At 43.0% G+C, this 23,052-nt stretch overlaps 1 protein-coding gene across 1 annotated transcript; it reads right to left on the minus strand.

Moving 5' to 3' along the window:
- Nucleotides 1–10,396: 10,396 nt before the first annotated feature.
- On the minus strand, nucleotides 10,397–11,437 carry OR52M1 (olfactory receptor family 52 subfamily M member 1). Its single transcript, XM_038004934.2, has one exon. The coding sequence runs from the start codon at nucleotides 11,348–11,350 to the stop codon at nucleotides 10,397–10,399; it is 954 nt and encodes a 317-aa protein (XP_037860862.2). The 5' UTR covers nucleotides 11,351–11,437.
- Nucleotides 11,438–23,052: the final 11,615 nt, after the last annotated feature.

Raw genomic sequence — 23,052 nt, forward strand, 5'->3', positions numbered from 1 at the left:
ATATCTCTTCTTTCATACATTGTATAAAGGCATCCCTCTCTTCCCACTAATCAAGATTAATTACTTTTGCCAGTATGGCAACTCCTCCTCACCTGTTGGTCCCAGGTCATAGTAGTCCAAGGTATCCTAATGGCAGGTGTAAGTTGTAGCTCAATGGGACCTTGAGTCCCTTGCCCAGAGTGAACCTATTTTGGGAATCAGAATCTCCAACCCTGCAGAGCCAAGACTTCCAGAGATGGGAAGTAAGTCTCCTAGTGGACTATTAGAAATGACTACATAAGGATATTCCTGCTTTTACCCCCTTGGCTTCTGGTATATGGTACTTCTCCTATTGGAGACCCAGAACCATATTGATCTCTAATTAAAGACACACAATGTATTCTGAAGGCTAACATTCTGCTTCTGTGAAGAGTTTTCTGAGATGCTGCTTTAGTTGGGTTCTTAGAAGGCACCCTCAATATTCTGAGGCCAGCTGCTTCTGGTAGTCGAGATAATGTCATACTACTAGTGAATCCCATGGTCAGCAGCCCTATTCTATCCTGCATATCTTTTGCTGTGAAACATGTCTACGTTGATCTTGTGCCATGTGGGGTCCCTTGCCTGTAGATAAGGGATTTTGGAAGCCTTTAAAGTAGTACTAATAGCCAAGGCTCTGTGGACAAGAAAGGGAAACCCATGCCCAAAACAGACATAACTGGAAGTAGAAACCACTGGCCCTTCCAGAATAAAGAGGCTCAATGTAGTTCTGAACTGCCACTAAGTGGCTTCCTTGAGGAGCAATAAATCAACACTGGCTTCAGTGTTGATCTGACAGATTGGATATCCAGAGGTGGGTGGCAGCAGCTAGTCAAAGTTGGCCAATGGGAGCTCGCATGGTTGGAACCATATGTAGGATCTTCTGCTGCCACTGATGCCAATTCTGTAACCCATAATTCCAGTTCTGAGCTGAACAATGAAAGCTAGATAACTTCAACTGGCAGAATCACTTCACCTACTTGATTGTTCAGTGTCTCTTCTGGTTGATGTCTTTTAAAGACACAATCTTCACAATTTGTGCCTAACTCCCATATACTCACATTTATGCCCCTCTCCCAGTCCTTCTTGCTTCTAAACATCTGGTATCTAAGCCCCTGACCAGACAGAAGGCCATTGGCCACTACCCAGGGATTTAGAGAAATTCTCATCTTGGGCCACTTTTTCTTCCACAGGAAGTGGATTACCAAGTGTAACAAGTTTCACTAATTGAAGACTACTTCTCCACTCTCTTGAAACTGCCCCTGGATATGCCGGTAATGCACGTGCCATGCACGACCATAGCTTGCCAACCCATCTGTAAACAGGCTCTTTTTTCCTTCAGTTGGTCATATGGCACTACTCCATAGGGTCACTGATGGGATGTGAGGAAGGAGGACTGGAACAAATATTGTGGGTGTCATGAGTCTGGGCTACCTGCTCATGCAACTTACTTATGCTCTCTGGTTCTGTCAGGCATGCTCCCAGATTAACCACTTCCATCTCATAGACCTGGACAGGTCCAGTGGAAGTCTATGGTGTAGTAAGTCAGACAAACCCAATTCACAAGAGGCTGTTTTGAATACGTGATCACTTGGTACCCCATGACCACAGCCCAGTAAAATACCAGGAACTTTTTCTCAAAAGATCTACAATTGTTTTGCTCTAGATAAGACTAATTTCAAAATACCAGGGATCTCTATAGTGATAATTCCATAAGCTTTATCCTGCATCTCTTCTACACTGGTACCTCCAACATTAGTCTGTCAGTTCCTAAGGCTTAAGTGGCAGTGATGCTTGCACCAAAGCCTGGACCTGCTATAGCACTCACTCCTGCTTTGGGCCCTCTTAAATTTGGAAGCCTTCTATGGCTTTTTATATATGGGCCAGGGCAGGATTCCTAGGTGACAAATGTTATCTCCAGAATCCAAAGAGGCCTGCCATTCATTGTGCTGTCTTTGGGATAGAGAATGCAAGATGAAGGCTGCTTCTTTACTCTGGAGACGTTCAATGTAACTCTGATCATTGGACCTACTTAAATACTATTGACATGATGGGTCCTAAAAATTCTTTGGATTTGTCTCTACCCTCTGGAGCATGTGTCTTACTAAGGCCTTTACTGTACAAAGAACCTTGTGTGTGTTTGGCACAATCAACATGCCATTGGATCGCTGCAATGTTCTCTGGGATGTTCAGGCAGTCCCTGTCTCTTAGGACTATGTTATGACACATGACAGTAGAGTTAATGTGCCCCTGAGGCAAACTGTATGAGTCCTATTTTCTATCCCATATGAAAAGGAACTTTCTGATCCTCTTATAACTGGAATAGAAAGCAATACAACTGCCAAGTTCTCTATCATGCATTTAAAAAGCTTTCTATTTTAGTGGGGAGGGCAGTTTCAGAACAAAGTCTATATGGTAGTTATTCAAAAAACCTGGTATAGTAATGTAACTTTAAGTGACTAGAAAAATAACCAGTGAGTGGGTCTGTGGAACCAGGATACATGGAGACTGTTTAAAGTAGGGGCTCTATTCTAGATATTAGTCTATGCAGTAAATACAGGAACAACGACTATGCTTCCAATTTCTGGATGTCAATGTCAACTCAAACTGTTCAGTAATCCTCAATGTCTAGTTGTTCTTTCCCCAAAGTACAATTGCCTGAGTAAATTATCATAGGTAACTTTGAGAAGGAACTGTGATAATCATGATATATAGTCAGGGCTTTTTCAGGGCTTTTCTACTTAAGAATTCAGGTACCTCTTCAATGAGTTCTAGATCTAGAAACTGACACAAGTTTGGGAACTAGGCAGAAACTGTGACTTCATTAGTGACCATCTGAGCCTTCTGATCCTCCATTTTTGCCTTGTTCATAAGTGGTGAGCAGAGCCTTGCTGGCTGCATATCTAATTTGGTCCTTGGAGGACAATGCTTAACAATCTCCAACTCTCTCTGGGTCAAGCCCCCTCAGTGTCTCCTCTGACCTTGCCAGCTCTTAGAGAACTGCGGCCTTCTGACTTCTCAGGGTTAAATGTTACCACCTGGCCTCACTATAGCCCCCTTATCCCCATAGGTATTGATGAGCCTATGTCTGACTACCTCTGCTCCCATGTGTTCTGGCCTGAAGAAAGTCATCACTGCACTAGTGTTGGTGTCCATGTCATCAGATCATTTATGATGGCCTTGGTGTGAATATTGTCCTCTGGATTCTCTCATTGGACATAATCCTCTGAATCTTCTGCCCTTATATATATATATTATAAAATGTTCCTGTCCCTCTTCTTCCTCTACCTTCTTCCAGGGCAATCTAAGTATTTTTGCTTTGCTGAGCACTGGTCATCACTACTTCTCAGGCTTACAAGAGCCACTCTAGTGAAACAGAGTTCCCCCAGCCCCCATTGCAGGATGTGTGACAGGGGCATGGCTCGTCTGTTCAACCACCATGCACACTTAACACCTTACAGGAGGGGGAGCAGGCAGATGGGCAGGTGCAGGACCCGGTGCTCCAGCCCCACAGCAGCATGCAGGGGCAGGAACCTGCGACTCCCAAAGCCCAAGTGGATGTGTAACAGTATGTTATTTTATCCTTACCATCTGCGGATGGCTTAAGCATTAAACAGCTCAGTGAACTGTCTGCCTTTTCATAAGGGCAAAGGGCCAATGTGACAGCTTTCTGTATCCTGAACTCTTGTCGGGGTCCAGGAAAAATCAAGTTGTACATGAACTTGAAGGACAAATGTGGTGGTTTTGAATGGTGGATGTGGCTCTCAGCCAGATGGGTGGGGAACTGGAAAGGGGATGGGGTGGGAAGATAATCTTCCCCTGGAGTTTGGCCATCCAGTGGTCAATCTCCTCTCTGACCACTCCCAGCCAAACTGAGTTCATATGTTCCTTTTCTCTTTGCCACGCTGTTCTGTTCTTTTCTTCTGTTCATTTCCTTGTCTGCTCATCTGCTCATCTGTTTGTGGAGCCTAGGGTCTGGGGCTTATATGGGTACAGGATGGGGGGGCATGGCGGGACAAAAGGCAACTTTGGGGCATGAAAATGGGAACACCTGTTCCCATTTAGGACCACAGGTTTCCAGGCTTAAGAATGGGGCCTTTGCTGAGGAACTGCCCTCTTTTTTGTCTATTTCCCTGTCTCTTGTCTGTATCATTTCCCCCTCTGAAGAGGCACATCTAACTGCCATTAGAATATGGATAACAATGTTAGCTACTTCCTGCTGATGGGTGGTGGTTAAGGGAAAACAGCAGTCAGATTCCTCCCAGAGTTTTATCTAAGGGTCCTCGGCAAAGGAAAGCCATCGTCTGAGGCTCCAGTTGCCTGACCATTTGGAATTTGGTCACCAGGCAAGAGAAATAGTTTTATAAGGTTAAGTGTGCATGGGTTAAACGTGTATTATACAAGGCAAGAATCTAGTGCCAAAGATTATGAAAATAAAAAGTGAAATATACTAACAACATTGTACCCTGAGCTGTTTCACCCTGGTGAAAAGAAATTAAACCTTATACAGGAGTGGCTAAACTTTAGAAGAGGTAACTGTTCTTGCCACATCTGTAGCAATAAATAGGTGCACCTTGGAAATTCTGGGGTTTGTGGGCTTGCTTGGTGGCCATAGAAGCTGCTTCTGCTTTTGTGTCTCCCCATCTTTATTGTAAAAGACTGAGGTAGCCACTTTCCAGAGGTCCTCTAAAGTACCGTCTGGTCCCAGGGCCCATTTCTACAATGTCTTCCTGATATCAGGGGCTGCCTGAGTAATAAACTTATCCTTCATAATTAGTTGTTCCTTGACTGGATCAGGAGATAGAGAGGTGTGCTCTACCAAGGGCCCTTTTAGCCTTCCCAGGAAGGTGGTGAGTTTTTTATTAAATCCCTGGTCTATCAAAGATAGCTTTCTATAAATGAGGCTTGGTCCTAGTTCTACATAAGCCCCCCATTATACACACCTGAAAGTGTCTCCTCTTCCAGTCTCCCATCTCGTCATTGGAATACCATCCAGGGTCATTTGCTGATATCGCCTTTCTTCCAGTTGGATAGAGTTTATCCCACTCCTTGATGTTATATATGATACAAAGCTGTGTATCAAAGTGTGTGAGAGATTGGGGAGACGCGAGGGGGGGCGTGTGTGTGTGAGAGATTGGGGAGACGCGAGGGGGGGCGTGTGTGTGTGAGAGATTGGGGAGATGCGGGGGGGGAGTGTGTGTGTGAGAGATTGGGGAGATGCGGGGGGGGAGTGTGTGTGTGAGAGATTGGGGAGATGCGGGGGGGGAGTGTGTGTGTGAGAGATTAGGGAGATGCGGAGGGGGAGTGTGTGTGTGAGAGATTGGGGAGACACGAGGGGGGGTGTGTGTGTGTGTGAGAGATTGGGGAGACACGAGGGGGGGTGTGTGTGTGTGAGAGAGATTGGGGAGACACGAGGGGGGTGTGTGTGTGTGTGAGAGAGATTGGGGAGACGCGAGGGGGTGTGTGTGTGTGTGAGAGATTGGGGAGACGTGAGGGGGGACGTGTGTGAGAGATTGGGGAGACGCGAGGGGGGGCGTGTGTGTGTGAGATTGGGGAGACGCGAGGGGGGGCGTGTGTGTGTGTGAGAGACTGGGGAGACGCGAGGGGGGGGCGTGTGTAGGGGGGAGACGTGAGGGGAGGTGTGTGGGGGGGAGATATGAGTGGGGTGTGTGTTGGGGGGGAGATATGAGTGGTGTGTGTGTGTGTGTGTGTGAGGCAGGGAGACGTGAGGCGGGTGTGTAAGAAATTGGGGAGACGTGAGGGGTGTGTGTGGGGGGGGGAGACGTGAGGCGGGTGTGTGAGAGATTGGGGAGACGTGAGGGTTGTGTGTGTGTGTGATGGAGACGTGAGAGGTGTGTGTGTGTGTGTGTGTGTGAGGGGGGAGACATGAGGGATATGTGCGGGGGGGAGATGTGAGGGATGTGTGTGTGAGAGACAGATTGGGGAGACGTGGGGGGGGTGTGTGTCTGTGTGTGAGGGGGAGACTTGAGGTAGGTGTGTGTGTGTGTGAGAGAGGGAGGAGATGTGAGAGGTGTGTGTGTGAGGGGGGAGATGTGAGAGGTGTGTGTGGAGGGGGAGACATGAGAGGTGTGTGTGTGAGAGAGGGGGGAAACGTGAGAAGGGTGTATGTGTGTGAGAGAGGTTGTGTGTGGGGGGGGAGATGTGAGGGGTGTGTGGGGGCGGGATGTGAGTGTGTGTATGAGAGAGGTGAGGGGGATGTGAGTGTGTGTGTGGCAGGCGGGAGATGTGAGTGTGTGTGTGGGGGGGGGGGGGCAGTCCTATGTGATGACTAGACCTCTATGAAGGGAAATAGAGCCAATATTCTCTTTACCTCCAGGAAAGAGTTGACAGGGTCTTGGAAAAGAGACATTTTTTTAAAGTTCTGCATTTTAACTTGCTCTTTTTTGTATCCCAGACAAGCCCCCAGATGAAAGAGTTCTCTGACCCCCATCACAGGACATGTGACAAGGGTGTGGCTCATCTGTTTGACTGCTCTGTGTGCTCAAACTCCTTATGGGAAGGAGAACACACAGACGGGCAGGTGCAAGACAGCCCGGGGCAAGCACCGTGGGTTCCAACCCCACAGCAGTGTCCGAAATGGGAGCCTGTGACTCCCAAACCCCAAGTGAGCATGTGTTGTGTGCTCAGTGGGCTGGGTGGGGAGCTGGAAAAGGGATGGAATGGGAAGATGATCTTCTCCTAGAGTTTGACAATTCAGTGGCTGATCTCTTCTCTGACCACCCCCAGCCAAACTCCTTTCAGTATTCAGATGCTGCTTCTCTTCTCTCTGCTGTTCTGCTATTCTTCTGTTCATCTCATCTGCTTGTGGGATCTGGGGTTTATATAAGGGTACAGGATGGGGGGTATGGCAGGCCAAAAGGCAACTTTTGGGTGCAAATATAGGAATGCATGTTCCCATTTAGGGCCGTGGGTTTCCAGGCTTGAGGGTGGGGCCTTTGCCAGGGAACATAGTTAACTCTAAAAACCATTCTGTTATACAGTTACTTCCTCTTCTATCTGGCCCTGCCTATTCTCAGCAGAATATGCTGTCTTTACCCCTATGTATCATCCTGGCAGCCTGAAGAGGTGAGAGCAGCTCCTGAGAGAATACCTGTTGCTGCACCAAAGTGTTACCTTTTACTAGAGAAAAGTAGGTCACCTCTGAAAGCCCAAAGCATTTAGGTTATCTGCAGTTTCAACATCCTCAAGAGCATCCCTTCCCATGCCATGTTTCAATGTCTCGTGTTGGCCTAACTTTAGAATAACACTATTTGCTGAGCTCTCAAACATTTCTGGAGCTCTGTACTTGTAACAATTGTCTTTAGTTGGCTTCTCAGTTGTGTATCATTGCAGGGGGCTTTCTCTGGTTGCTTACAAAGAGACCCTTAAGTTCTCACGCCTAGCCATGAACTGTTTAGCCCTCAATTTCATTATTCTGCAGGGGCATCAATACAACTTAGAAGAAACCAATAAACTCTACTTATCTTAGGTCTAATCCCATCTTAGTATCTTACTGCAGGATATGCTTGTGAAGGAGAATGTGGTAGGGAGCTGGAGGAAGTTGAGAAAAACTAATGGAAAATGCCAGCCTGACATCTATAAAGGATTGAGAGAGTACGCTAAGGAAAGATCTATAAACTTTGGCCTTGCTGAAACTTTTAGAAGTTCCATGTGAGAGTCCTGGAGTCATAGTTCCCTGTCAGAAGTGTGCAGTTCCAAATGGGTCTATTCTATGTCCCTGTCATCCTGGATCACTGGGAACAGCTTCTGGGAAATGTGGCCTCGGTAGGAGCATGGTGATAGTAGATGGCAGCAGTTAAAGCTGTTAGTCAACTGCATTCATTGTTGAAGATCTGGAAGGTACCCTTAAAGGTTGCCACAATAATTTTCATGGCTTCTTGTATGTTTCATAAGTTGTTTCACCTTTTATGCTTAGGTGGCCAACTTAATGTCCCTTGGCTACATTTAGATTTCACAACTTTAATATTATAATACATGAAAGCTAGAATTGTAAGAACATGCTATTCTATAACTAATCTGACAGACTGCACAACTTGTGGAGAACGAAGACAAGATTCATTAATATGATAGGCTGAATTCCAAGAAATTCCATAGATTGGGTCCCAACTCATGTCTCATTTCTTCCAGTATACTTTCCTCCAGAAAAATGTTCTGTGGGAGAACAGCAAGGTTTCTATCTCTCTCCTGAGGTTAACCTTATTCGATGACATTTTAAAATCACATCAGAGGTAATTCTGGGTCATTATGCTTTGCCCTTTCACCCCTGCTCCATAGAGAGCTGGTGAGCACATACTTTGCACTGATTCGAAATATCTTCCTCTAGTTGCCAACCATGGTGGGATATGTAAAGCAGAAGACTTACCTTATGATTGCTTTTCCATTCACAGGAAGAACACTCAATTCCTCTAAACTCGGATGTAAGTTTAGGGAAAGCTAGGAAAGCTACTCATTATGGTGTGATAGGATGGAAGCTAGAGATGCATGTAATTGGATCCCCAAATGGTCACACATTCCAGATGTCCCATTAGTGGAGTGGTTTCCATTCTCTGGACTGGACTAGCCAAAGAGTTTTGGCTAGAAAGCAGTTTCTCTGGTTTCATGCGGTGCTCTTTCCTTTGCACTTGACTACTCCTTTGGTCAGTTTGGTGTTTACCTAAAGCCTAGCATATTCAACGTTTTCCTAACTTTATGGAGTTGTAGAATTAGTGAGCAGACCTTGATTTACATTTTGTCCTTCCTCTGGAAACAGCACTGTAAAAGAGACTACTGGCCGGGCATGGTGGCTCATGCCTGTAATCCCAGCACTTTGGGAGGCTGAGCCAGGTGGATCAGGAGATCAGGAGATCGAGACCATCCTGGCTAACACGGTGAAACCCTGTCTTTACTAAAAACACAAAAATTACCCTGGCATGGTGGTGGGTACCTGTAGTCCCAGCTACTCGGGAGGCTGAGGCAGGAGAATGGCGTGAACCCAGGAGTCGGAGCTTGCAGTGAGCCAAGATCGCGCCACTGCACTCCAGCCTGGGCGACAGAGCAAGACTCCATCTCAAAAAAAAAAAAAAAAAAAAAAAAAAAAAAAAAAAAAAAAAAAAAGACTGCTTTTTGATCTGTACACTTCTGACTTCTGACTTTAGAAATAATGGGTGTAGCTAACGACTAAGTGCATGACAACCCAGACCTCCAGGAAAGACCTTTCAGCACCCTTCCTCAGTTAAGCAAAATGTGGATCAGAGGCTGGAAGCTTTTGAGCTTTGAAAACAAACTTGGCTAAATTCCTGGTTTCACTGTTGCTCTCTAAGTGACCTTGGGCAATTCTATCACTTCTGGGAACCTCAATTTCTTCGTCTGCAAAATGGAGTAATTCTTACCTTACAATGTAGTTGGAAGGACTATGTCAGTAATTCTATCAATAGTAACTAAATGCTTTGTTCATATTAACTATGTTCTAGTCATTGAGCTAACATTTAATCTGGAGGATAAAGTCACTGTCTTTATAAACTATATAACTTGCAACTTGAAGCTGATTCATTTTAAGGATGTAGCACACTATCAGCAGGAATCCTACAGATGGATTAGGGTTTGGGGAGTGTTTCTGGGGGAAAGGGAAGGCTTATTTCCAGAGTCCTCATATGCATCAAGCCTGCAGAGAGAATACAACAAAGGCAATGTTGAGACATGGTAACCTTGTCTCATTTTCCTTCATTGACCTGACAATTTTTTTCAGGCCACATTCTGTTTCATAAGTATCCCCAAATCTTCTGGGCATATACAAAGTGAGCCTTCTAGAACACATTATTATAGGCAGCTTGAACAGCATCTCAATTATGAGAGGCTTAACTCAGGAAGTCTCATCTTGCAGCTAAGGAAACTTCAATTAAAATGACTTAGTTTTTAGAATTTACCTTAAAAGATATACAGAAAACAAAGAATGGAAAGTATTAATACATAACTTTACAATGTATTACAAACTCCAACCAAACGTGGAGCTAGGCAGCTTAAGTAACTGGACGTAGTTCATAAAGCAAGGGTGTTCTGTCCTATTTTCTCATAAAATATAAATGATACCTCATGTCAGGATATTTTCAAGAATTACATGATACAATGCTAAATATTAGCAGCTTGTTGCTGTCATTGTTGGTTTACCTTCTTTGCAGCTCAAATATCCTTTAGTCATAAGTTTTATATTTTCCACCTTTAGGACTTAGAGTTGTACACTTTCTTAGAATTCCTTTGGAACTACAAAAGTTGAAGACCACAGTGCCTACTATCTCAAACTGCTTGTAAAGTTCCCAACGGAAAGCAGTCTACCATATTTAAACACCTTACCCCTGAGCTTATTTGAGAGAGAAGAAAATAGTAATCATCTAATCTTCATTTTTATCCTCGGGATTTGGAGAAGCCTCTCTCGGATCTGCTTGGTACGAATAGCATAGACAATGGGATTGAGGATTGGAGGAATGAGGAGACAGAAGTTGGCCAGTAGAGTGTGGACTGGAAGAGGCACACAGTGACCAAATCGGTGAATCAGGGAAGAAACAGCAATGGGAACATAAAAGATTAGGATGGCACAGATGTGAGAAGTGCATGTCCCCAGGGTTTTAAGCCTGGCCTCGGGAGTGGCTAGCCCCATCACAGCCCTGAAAATAATCACATAGGATGCAGCAATAGCCACTGAGTCCAGGATCAACACCAGAAAGCCAATGATCAGCCCATAGACATTATTGACCCTGTTGTCCCCACATGTCAGGGCAACTACAGCCATGTGCTCACAGTAGGAGTGGGAGATAACATGGGCTTTATAAAGGGGCAGCCACAGGCGGATCATCAGAGGCAGAGGTCCAATGTAGAGAATGCCCCGGAGGAGGGAAGCAAGGCCCAAACGACCCACCACTGTATGAGTGAGCACCATGCGGTGACGTAGAGGGTTGCAGATGGCCACGTAGCGATCAAAAGCCATGGCAAGGAAGATGCCTGACTCAACAGTGGCAAAGCAGTGGATAAGGAACATTTGGCCCAAGCAGGCATCCAGGCCAATGTCACCAGCACCAAACCAGAAGATTCCCAGAAGTTTGGGCATAGTGGAAGTAGACAGAACCAGGTCAACGGCAGCTAACATGCACAGGAAAAAGTACATGGGCTGGTGCAGGCTGCGCTCTACCCTTACCACAGCCAGGATGGTCACATTCCCCACCACAGCCACCAGGTACATGGAGCCAAAGGGAATGGAGAGCCAGATGTGTAGGGACTCCAGTCCTGGGATGCCAGTGAGCCGGAAGGAGCTGGGTACTGAGCAGACATTATGAAAAGTGAGCATGGTTATTTATATGAGAACCTTCTCACTTGTACCACTAAATGTAGCAGGATGTTTTTCCTAGAAATAAAAGACAATATTTTACTCTAAGGTCCTGTAATAGGGTCACTGACTAGATGTTAGATAATAAGTCATCCTTAGAAGAAATTCTAGAATATCAGTGTCACATTATACAAAATGTTCACAACATCTTATGAAGCACAAGCCAAACACTCATTTGGAATGAAATATGTCTTTTTGCAGTATGACCTTCAAGGAGTTATATTCTTGCATCAGTGAATGAAATGACCTAAAGCAAATAACTATTTGGTCCTTTACCACTGCAGGTAGGCTATGAGGCGGTGCTTGAGATCATATTGGAAGGCTTTAGAGTGTACAGCTCCTTGAAAGAAAAGGAGATGCACTGAAGTGTCAGAGGGTCAGACACCTGGGACTATCTAGGCTCTATGGTAAACCAAAGCTTAAGCCTGGGATCAGAATTGACTACTGGATGAGCTGAAATGTCTAATTTGCAGGCCAAAGTCACAAGGCAGAGACTTGGTATGGTAAAGATGAGACCTTCCAGAGGGTGGAAACAAAGTGATTTCTGAAAGATGAAAGCTGACCAAAACTCAGTTTATGCGTATTTGATGCCCAAAGGCAAAGACTGGCAAGGGTCTCCTCCCTTCATGAAGGCTGAATATGAACATAAGGCTCCAGAAACAGGGTTATCAGCAGGGAGGAAAAAGACATTCAGTGCAGAATGGCATGAAGCCTAAGACAAATGTTTGGCCATGAAACACCCTTACTTGGAGTCCAGAGCAACTCACTAAAAAGATGTCAATTTCAAGAAAATACATGAAAACAATTTGTTTTGTCTCTGGTTTTTTGTTTTTTGTTTTTTGTTTTTTAATCTTTGTCTAAAAGATCATACCAGAATGTGTTCCTTATATATCAGGAATGTGAAAGAAAGTGAGGAGCACATAAGAAGTTTCATACTCCACATCTTGAGCCTAGTTAGGTTGACTACAGAATAGTCAGTAATCTGGGCTTAGGACGTTTCTAGATCTGTCTTCAGATCTTGGCAGTGAGAGCTTAGGCAAACTGCTTTATCCCATTAGTGAAATACAACTAACCACACTTTGCAACAAACTTAAAGCCGTGACCTAGAGAAGTTGTCATAACTAAATGAAAATGCAGGGTCTGACAGTAACACTAAGCATTAGCTCCTTATTCTGTTGAGACTAACATGCAAAGCCAAAAATGTTGAAACTTCAAAAGACTCTGGAATGTCTGTCTCCAGGAAGCTGTGGTGCTTGGGGAGATGACTGCTGTAAGTCTGATGTTATCCCATAAAACCTCTCCATAAGCTGGGTTCATCTTAAGGTTCTCAAAGATTATGACAAGTGGACATAGTGTTGGCAATAACTGCAAATAGGGAAGATAAAAAGGCTGAGTCATTGGGCCTGGGAAGGAAAGGAGTACACAGGAACTGGCCTGTGAATGTGAATTGTTCTTCATTTGCACAGATCCCTGTTCTATGTCCCAGATGCTGTATTTTACTCATGGGCTGTATCACCCAGACTACCTTGGCCTCTATTTTCCAGGTGGGCTCAATCAATGTGAGGCACTAACAAGAGATACCAGGGTTAAAACCTACTCTCTAGTTCTCTTCCTGCCAGCTGTGTTTGGCAGTGTCTTGGTCTTCTACCAAAGGCCCCAGCTCCTGAAGTGATCCTTCCTGTGTTCTGGCAACCATGCCCTGCTTTACCCAGTCAGTTCTGGGCTAAGTAGTGCTGCTTACTGTTAGTCCCCGTGCCCCCCCATCCCTTGTCAAGTTCCTTAACTCTTCTCATGCCTCTGCAGATAGTCCCTTCAACTGCCCCTTTGACTATGCCACTTCTTATTTCATGAATATATCAGACCAGATCCAGCAGTATATAATTTTTACCCAGTATTATCTCTTGACAAGACTGCTTCCTCAGTAGGACAAGAATCTGAAACTTGACGAGTCACAGAATTAATCCTAAAGGCAAAAGAGCTATAAACTCATGGCAATCAGGGGCTAGATAATCTTTTCCCTGATATTTAGATTTACAATAAAGGGGGACTTTTCTATTTTACTTCTATGTCTAATCAAATGGCTTTTATAGCTTGAATATGTCCTACTAAAAAAGCTGTAATGTGGAAAAGTTTTGTTCTACTCCAGAAATGTAGAGTTCTTGAATGGAAAAATTAGTAGGACTCAACCACGTGGATTTTTCTGTTGCCATGATTCCTAAGTACAGCTATTACTCCTCCTATATTAGTGAGAAAGCTGTTTCAGGGTCCATCTTTCCTTCTAATGCAATTTGAATCCCTTCACTTCTTCCCTGGCAAATGACTCCCTTTTAGATTTGTGCAGAGATCATGTTGTAGGAGGAACTTACAGGCACAAATCACAGATGAGACCAAGTGTGAATTGGTCTCATCTGTGATTTGAATTTCTTGGTGAATTGTGGACACAAGAGGAAGTGACTTTTCATGAAATCCAATAAGCTTCTGGTATCACAGACCTTGTTCCAGCCACGTCAGATGTCCTCTGGACCTGACTTGAAACTCTGGAGAAGGTGGAGTTTATCTTCTCTCACTTTCCTTCCTCATACCTGACAACATACAGGGCTGTTCCCTGTTGGATACCTCAATTTCATCTCTTCCTATTCATTTCTGGGAACATGCCATGAAACTGAAGTGCATATCCTTGACTAGAGAGATGCACTTCAGCTGCTACATGGGGAGGATCGACTCTTGGAATAAGTTTTTGTCCCCTGTCTCTTCCCCTAAGATCCTAACACTGAGAGTAGCTCTTTAATTCATATCTCATTTGTCAGGAGCAGTTCTCATACCTTAAATACAGTAGTCTACTGCAGCTTCTGTACAGGGATGGTATGAGCATAAGGATTCTGCAAAGCAACCTCTCGTCTGAGTGGTCCATCCAAACACATTCACCATAACCTGCCATGGCTTTTACCATTCCTCACCCTGCTTACTACCTTCCAATGAGACTGCATTTTTGTTTCCCAACTGCAATGTGTCCTTTTGCTTCTGAGAATAATACATGTTCTTTCCTGATATTGAAATGACATTCTTCCTTCCTCCCTCGCCTAGTGAATCCTTGCATGTTCACCTTGCTATACCTTAGATATCAACTTTAGTGAGCCTTGCCTTGATTTCTTGGTTCAGCACCCTATTTCTGTACTGCCTGAATAGTTCTGAATTGTCTTCTGATGTATCTTTCCCCAAACAGAGTAAGTTCTAAAAGAGTGGTGATCTTACCTGTATTTTACTAGAAGTCATGTGCTAGCACAGTACTTGGCTCTGTTGAATAAGAATAAAATATTGCATCTAAAGAACATGGTGATATATTAAAGGGTCTTGTATTGGCATTAGTGAACTAGAGGCTTCATCAGACTCCTTGTTTGTGGCTCTGTGGAAACTCTACCCATTTGAAATCCCCTTCCAAGGGAATCCCTTTCCTGAGTCTTGCCTTAGACTTATAGGAGTATGAGCTAAGTTGATTACCCAAGGTCTATTCATCCTTATAAACTGGGAACTCCTCCCTATGACCCCTATTCTTTTTCTATATCATTCTTTATAAGATGTTCTTACCTGGGCTGGGTCATGTCAGTAAGAGCCTGGGGCTCTACAAATGCCTCAGAGACCTTACACTTAAAAGTATTCTGCTCAGGTGTCTAGGGAATTCCATCTGGGATCTCAGCCCTCCCCACTTTCCTCAATATAGAAAGCTAATAGCAGGCTTTGTCCCAGAAGGATGAGCACAGAATCTAAACTTAAAGTACAGCTGTTCCTGGCATGCCAGGGTTGGTCCAGAGAGAAGAAACAGACCCATTAACTGAGTCATAATCCCTTGAGTCTATCCAAGTCGTCTTGTTTCTTGCATCTGGCCTTCCTGGTATCTGCAGCTATTCTACAGACACCAAGTAGAAATCAAAGACCTTCCCGGGGTGGGGATGAGTTTCCTGGAGCTCATGCTGAACTCCAATCCCCTCGCTGTCTAAAGTCTAATCTCTTTACAGTATTAGGGGGTGATGGTAGGATCCTAAATTGTTTAAGACAACTGAATAGCAACTCTTCAAAATTAGATACTGAAGAGATTTTTCCCCCACTCTGGTTTATATTGTGGAAAGGACTCTACCTTGTGGACGGAATGGTAGATCTTCTTTATATCTTTTTGAATGAAACCATCTCTATCATTCTAACATCCCTTTTCTCAAAGTGAAAAACTGAAGAATCAGTTTTTTCCTTCAAGCGTTCCAATGGGATGTTCATGGGTTGGAGTGTCACACTTCAGGATGTGTAACAAGGCATGGCCTCTGAAGCTTCAAAGGCTTGAGTTTGCAAAGCCAGCCCAGTTACATACTCACTATGTGACCTCAAGCAAGTTACATCATTTCCAGTTCTTCAAGCATAAATTGAATAATCTCTTTGGGTAGTAGTTATATCTTGGATACTGTATATGAAGGGCCTAGTAAGACAAACATGACAAATGCTTAAACAGCATTATCACCATTACTGTGGTCCCCGTGTCTTCAGGAAGGGCTAGGTCTAAACCTGGGAGATACAACCTGACCTTCTCTTTCAGGCCAGGAGCTAATATAGTCAAGGAAGGGGCTAATGCAGTAGAATCATTATGGGAAGGATCTCATTTTCACTTCCACTCCCCTTTCAGGGGATTCTACCTCTATAGAAACTCGGGAGAAGCTGGGAACTTCCAGAAGCTTGCAACCTGTTTCCCAAACTTACGTTTTACATTCTGTGTGAAATTGCTGGTAGTGGCCAAAATATACAGGATCCTTCTATCCTGCATTTATGCTGTACCCTTAGCCAAGTAAAAATAGGACTATCAGTCTATACAGATTCATATCCAGATTTTGAAATTCATATCCAGCATTCACCACCATCAGCGGATAAACTCTGCTTTGATAAACTTAGTATCCCAGTCTATTCTGTATCTGGATGCCTGTACAACATTTGAAAACTAAAAGTATCCAATAAACCAATGTACTTGTTGAATTATCCTTAAGGTTGCAGTAAGGCCTCATCCCTTAATTTGATGTACTAACTTTCAAAACCTCATTCTTCCAACTTAGGGGAGATATGCATCAGATGTGCAGGAAAAAGTGTTACCTTTCACTGTAGGAAAATATCTTAAGGTAAACAGAGATGCGTATTCAGCCTTGGAAACAGATCTGAACCAGAAGCAAACATTGACATTCTAACACTGTCCCCATTCTAACACTGTCCAGGAGAGGGCGACCTGGCCCCAAAATGAGATGATGCCACTGGCTGATGGGGCTCCGCAACACAAAGGAAAACATCAAGCTCTTGGTGTCATTAAATATCTTAAATCTTCATTTGAATGCAACTACTCAGATTTTCCCATTCAATCCTATTTTATAGCTAGGTCAATCAAAGATGAGAAGTCAGAACAACACAATACCACCAACAACAAATTGAATATTGAATGTTGAACTCTTAGTTTATAACTTTATCAGTTCAGTGTTATAATTTCTCTGAAATAAGCATTTTTCATGTTCAATTGTAGAATAAAATTCTAAACTTGTTAGCCCAGATACTTAATTGGAGTACATGGAGGTAAATACCAACTGAGGGACTTATATACATCTCTGAAGCCTGAGAATTTCCCTCAAATGGGAATACTGATGCTATAACAGGGAAAGCATTTTTCTTAAAGCTACCTTCCTAACCTCACAAGGGGTACATCCAGGATTCAGGCTCTGAGATCAAACCCGAGCTTATTCTTGTCCATGACAGAAGTGGTATACCGCCATGGTTGAGTATAGACAACAGCCCCAGTGCCAGTTCTGACACTTACAAGATTTGTCTTTGACCAAGTTATGTCTAAATCTTTAGACTTCCTTATTTCACCCTTGACCTCCATTCCTAAGTCTCATTTCTTTTATTTCAGTAGTTTTTGGAAAACAGGTGGGTTTTAGTTACAAGGGTTAGTGGTGATTTCTGAGACTTGGTGCACCTGTCACCCAAGCAGTATATGCTGTACCCAGTATGTAGCCTTTTATTCCTCACCCCCTCCCATCCTTCCCCACGGAGTACCCAAAGTCCATTATATCATCCTTATGCCTTTGCATCCTCATGGCTTAGCTCCCACTTATAAGTGAGAACATACAATATTTGGTTTTTCGTTCCTGAGTTACTTTCACTGAGAATAAGGGTCTCCAATTTTATTTAGGTTGCTGCAAATGCCATTATTTCACTGCTCTTTATAGCTGAGTTGTATTCCATCCACTTGTTGTATTCTATCCACTTGTTGTCTGATGGACATCTAGGCTGGTCCCATATTTTTGCAATTGTGAATTGTGCTGCTATAAACGTGTATATAAGTGTCCTCTTTATGTAATGTTGTCTAATTTCTTTTGTGAGTTTACCTTTTGCCAGGAACAACCCTATGAGAGAATAACTTTTTTTGAAATGGGGCCTCGCCTTGTTGCCCAGACTGGAGTGCGACGGCACGAACACGGTCCACCACAGCCCCAACCTCCTGGGCTGAAGTTGATCCTCCCAAGCAGCTGGGACCACAGGAACATGCCACCACACCCAGCTAATTTTTTAATGAGATGTGAACTTCTTTAATCTCCACTTTTCAAATCAGAGACATGAAGTACAGACAAAGCAATTTGCCTAAGATTTCCACAGTGGTTAAAAGCAAAAGTTTTGGGTTGGTGTGCCCTAGGTTCAAATTCTACATCTTCCTTACATTGAGTGTACTGTGTTCTCAACTTTCTGGAACTCTTCCATAAATACTTCAAAAATGTCAAACATTCCAAAACTACAACAATGGGGGAAGGGAGAACTTTTTAATCAAGGACAGTACTTACCCTTATCCCTCAATGGTGGCCAATCACTTTATCACATGCACCTCAATACAAAACAGACAAGTTTGGGGTTACTTATTACTGTTTCCAGAGTTCTGTTCTTCCATCTTTTGTCAAAAGCTCATGAACATACGGCATAAGCTGCAAATGACACCCTTTTATTGTTCCTCCTTACTTAAAGACATGTTGAAACTTATGGAAAAACATCATTGAGGATTTTTCTACCTGGATAAACTTTCTACGTCATCCCAGTTTCTGGTATCCATGGAAGAGACTTTGACTCGATAGACAAGCCGTTCAACTCCATAACTGTCTGACTTCTGAACCTCCTCAGTCCCACTTTCATTTTTTCTTAATTGTACTTTAAGTTCTAGGGTACATGTGCACAACATGCAGGTTTGTTACATATGTATACATGTGCCATGTTGGTTTGCTGCACCCATTAACTCATCATTTACATTAGGTATTTCTCCTAATGCTATCCCTCCCCACTCCCCGCACCCCACAACAGGCCCTGGTATGTGATGTTTCCTGCCCTGTGTCCAAGTGTTCTCATTGTTCATCTCCCACCTGTGAGTGAGAACATGCGGTATGTGATTTTCTGTCCTTGCAATAGTTTGCTCAGAATGATGGTTTCCAGCTTCATCCATGTTGCTACAAAGGACATGAACTCATCCTTTTTTATGGCTGCATAGTATTCCATGGTGTATATGTGCCACATTTTCTTAATCCAGTCTATCATTGAGGGACACTTGGGTTCCTTCCAAGTCTTTGCTATTGTGAATAGTGCTGCAATAAGCGTATGTGTGCATGTGTCTTTATAGTAGCATGACTTATAATCCTTTGGGTTATACCCAATAATGGAATCCGTGGGTCAAATGATATTTCTAGTTCTAGATCCTTGAGGAATTGCCACACTGTCTTCCACAATGGTTGAACCAGTTTACAGTCCCACCAACTGTAAAAGCATTCCTGTTTCTCCACATCCTCTCCAACATCTGTTGTTTCCTGACTTTTTAATGATCGCCATTGTAATTGGTATGAGATGGTATCTCATTGTGGTTTTGATTTGCATTTCTCTGATGCACAGTGATGATGAGCATTTTTTCATGTGTCTGTTGGCTGCAGAAATGTCTTCTTTTGAGATGTGTCTGTTCATATCCTTTGCCCACTTTTTGATGGGGTTGTTTGATTCTTTTCTTGTAAATTTGTTTAAGTTCTTTGTAGATTCTAGATATTAGCCCTTTGTCAGATGAGTAGATTGCAAAAATGTTCTCCCATTCTGTAAGTTGCCTGTTCACTCTGATGGTAGTTTCTTTTGCTGTGCAGAAGCTCCATTTGTCAATTTTGGCTTTTGTTGCCATTGCTTTTGATGTTTTAGACTTGAAGTCCTTGCCCATGCCTATGTCTTGAATGGTATTACCTAGGTTTTCTTCTAGGGTTTTTATGGTATTAGGTCTAACATTTAAGTCTTTAATCCATCTTGAATTAATTTTTGTGTAAGGTGTAAGGAAGGATCCAGTTTCAGCTTTTTACATATGGCTAGCCAGTTTTCTTGGCACCATTTATTAAATAGGGAATCCTTTCCCCATATCTTGTTCTTGTCAGATTTGTCAAAGATCAGATGGTTGTAGATATGTGGTGTTATTTCTGAGGCCTCTGTTCTGTTCCATTGGTCTATATCTCTGTTTTGGTACCAGTACCATGCTGTTTTGTTTACTGTAGCCTTATTGTATAGCTTGAACTCAGGTAGCGTGATGCCTCCAGCTTTGTTCTTTTGGCTTAGGATCGTCTTGGCAATGCGGGCTCTTTTTTAGTTCCGTATGAAATTTAAAGTAGTTTTTTTCCAGTTCTGTAGAGAAAGTCATTGGTAGCTTGATGGGGGATGACATTGAATCTATAAATTACCTTGGGCAGTATGGCCATTTTCATGATATTGATTCTTCCTATCCATGAGCATGGAATGTCCTTCCATTTGTTTGTGTCCTCTTTTATTTCATTGAGCAGTGATTTGTAGTTCTCCTTGAAGAGGTCCTTCACATCCCTTGTAAGTTGGATTCCCAGGTGTTTTATTCTCTTTGTAGCAATCATGAATGGGAGTTCACTCATGATTTGGCTCTCTGTTTGTCTGTTATTGGTGTATAGGAATGCTTGTGATTTTTGCACATTGATTTTGTATCCCGAGACTTTGCTGAAGTTGCTGATCAGCTTAAGGAGATTTTGGGCTGAGATGATGGGCTTTTCTAAATATATAATCATGTCATCTGCTAACAGGGACAATTTGACTTCCTGTTTTCCTAATTGAATACGCTTTATTTCTTTCTCTTGCCTGATTGCCCTGGCCAGGACTTCCAACACTATGTTGAATAGGAGTGGTGAGAGAGGGCATCCTTGTCTTGTGCCAGTTTTCAAAAGGGAATTTTGCTTTTTTTTTTTTTTACATATTCTTTTTCATTATTATTATACTTTAAGTTCTAGGGTACATGTGCACAACGTGCAGGTTTGTTACATATGTATACATGTGCCATGTTGTGCCACACCCATCAACTCGTCAGCACCCTTCAACTCGTCATTTACATCAGGTATAACTCCCAGTGCCATCCCTCACCCCTCCCCCCTCCCCACAATAGGCCCCAGTGTGTGATGTTCCCTTCCCGTGTCCAAGTGATCTCAATGTTCAATTCCCACCTATGAGTGAGAACATGCGGTGTTTGGTTTTCTGTTCTTGTGATAGTTTGCTAAGAATGATGGTTTCCAGCTGCATCCATGTCCCTACAAAGGACACAAACTCATCCTTTTTTATGGCTGTATAGTATTCCATGGTGTATATGTGCCACATTTTCTTAATCCAGTCTGTCACTGATGGACATTTGGGTTGATTCCAAGTCTTTGCTATTGTGAATAGTGCCACAATAAACATACGTGTGCATGTGTCTTTATAGCAGCATGATTTATAATCCTTTGGGTATATACCCAGTAATGGGATGGCTGGGTCATATGGTACTTCTAGTTCTAGATCCTTGAGGAATCGCCATACTGTTTTCCATAATGGTTGAACTAGTTTACAATCCCACCAACAGTGTAAAAGTGTTCCTATTTTTCCACATCTTCTCCAGCACCTGTTGTTTCCTGATTTTTTAATGATTGCCATTCTAACTGGTGTGAGATGGTATCTCATTGTGGTTTCGATTTGCATTTCTCTGATGGCCAGTGATGATGAGCATTTTTTCATGTGTCTGTTGGCTGTATGCATGTCTTCTTTTGAGAAATGTCTGTTCATATCCTTTGCCCACTTTTTGATGGAGTTGTTTGTTTTTTTCTTGTAAATTTGTTTGAGTTCTTTGTAGGTTCTGGATATTAGCCCTTTGCCAGATGAGTAGATTGCAAAAATTATCTCCCATTCTGTAGGTTGCCTGTTCACTCTGATAGTAGTTTCTTTTGCTGTGCAGAAGCTCTTTAGTTTAATTAGATCCCATTTGTCAATTTTGGCTTTTGTTGCTATTGCATTTGGTGTTTTAGACATGAAGTCCTTGCCCATGCCTATGTCCTGAATGGTATTACCTAGGTTTTCTTCTAGGGGTTTTATGGTATTAAGTCTAACAGTTAAGTCTCTTATCCATCTTGAATTAATTTTCATATAAGGAGTAAGGAAAGGATCCAGTTTCAGCTTTCTGCTTATGGCTAGCCAATTTTCCCAGCACCATTTATTAAATAGGGAATCCTTTCCCCATTTCTTGAATTTTGCTTCCAGCTTTTGCCCATTCAGTATGATACTGGCTGTGAGTTTGTCATAAACAGCTCTTATTATTTTGAGATACATTCCATCAATACCTAATTTATTGAGAGTTTTTAGCATGAAGGGGTGTTGAATTTTATCAAAGGCCTTTTCTGCATCTGTTGAGATAATCATGTGGTTTTTGTCTTTGGTTCCCTTTATGTGATGGATTACGTTTATTGATTTGCATATGTTGAACCAGCCTTGCTTCCCAGGGATGAAGCAACTTGATCTTGGTGGATAAGCTTTTTGATGTGCTGCTGGATTCGGTTTGCCAAGATTTTATTGAGGATTTTTGCATCGATGTTCATCAGGGATATTAGTCTAAAATTCTTTTTGTTTCTGTCAGGCTTTGGTATCAGGATGATATTGGTCTCACAAAATGAGTTAGAGAGGTATTCCTTCTTTTTCTATTGATTGGAATAGTTTCAGAAGGAATGGTACCAGCTCTTCTTTGCACCTCTGGTAGAATTCGGCTGTGAATCTGTCTGGTCCTGGACTTTTTTTGGTTGATAGGCTATTAATTATTGCCTCAATTTCAGAGCCTGTTATTGGTCTATTCAGGGATTCAACTTTTTCTTGGTTTAGTCGTGGGAGGGTGTATGTGTCCAGGAATTTATCCATTTCTTCTAGATTTTCTAGCATTTGTGTAGAGGCATTTATAATATTCTCTAATGGTAGTTTGTATTTCTGTGGGATTGGTGGTGATATCCCCTTTATCATTTTTTATTGCATGTATTTGATTCTTCTTTTTCTCTTTTTTCTTTTTTTTTTTTTTAATGGAGTCTCGCTCTGTCACCCCGGCTGGAGTGCAATGGTGCCATCTCGGCTCACTGCAAGCTCCATCTCCCGGGTTCACACCATTCTCCTGCCTCAACCTCCTGAGTAGCTGGGATTACAGGTGCCCACCACCACGCCTGGCTAATTTTTTTGTATTTTTGTTAGAGACAGGGTTTTACTGTGTTAGCCAGGATGATCTCGATCTCCTGACCTCATGCTCCACCTGCCTCGGCCTCCCAAAGTGCTGGGATTACAAG

The sequence above is a fragment of the Chlorocebus sabaeus genome, chromosome 1 (genome assembly GCF_047675955.1).
Source record: "Chlorocebus sabaeus isolate Y175 chromosome 1, mChlSab1.0.hap1, whole genome shotgun sequence".
NCBI lineage: Eukaryota > Metazoa > Chordata > Mammalia > Primates > Cercopithecidae > Chlorocebus > Chlorocebus sabaeus.

Coding starts and splice junctions, on each gene's coding strand:
- OR52M1 (XM_038004934.2), bottom strand. CDS start 11,350: ATGCTCACTTTTCATAATGTCTGCTCAGTACCCAGCTCCTTCCGGCTC.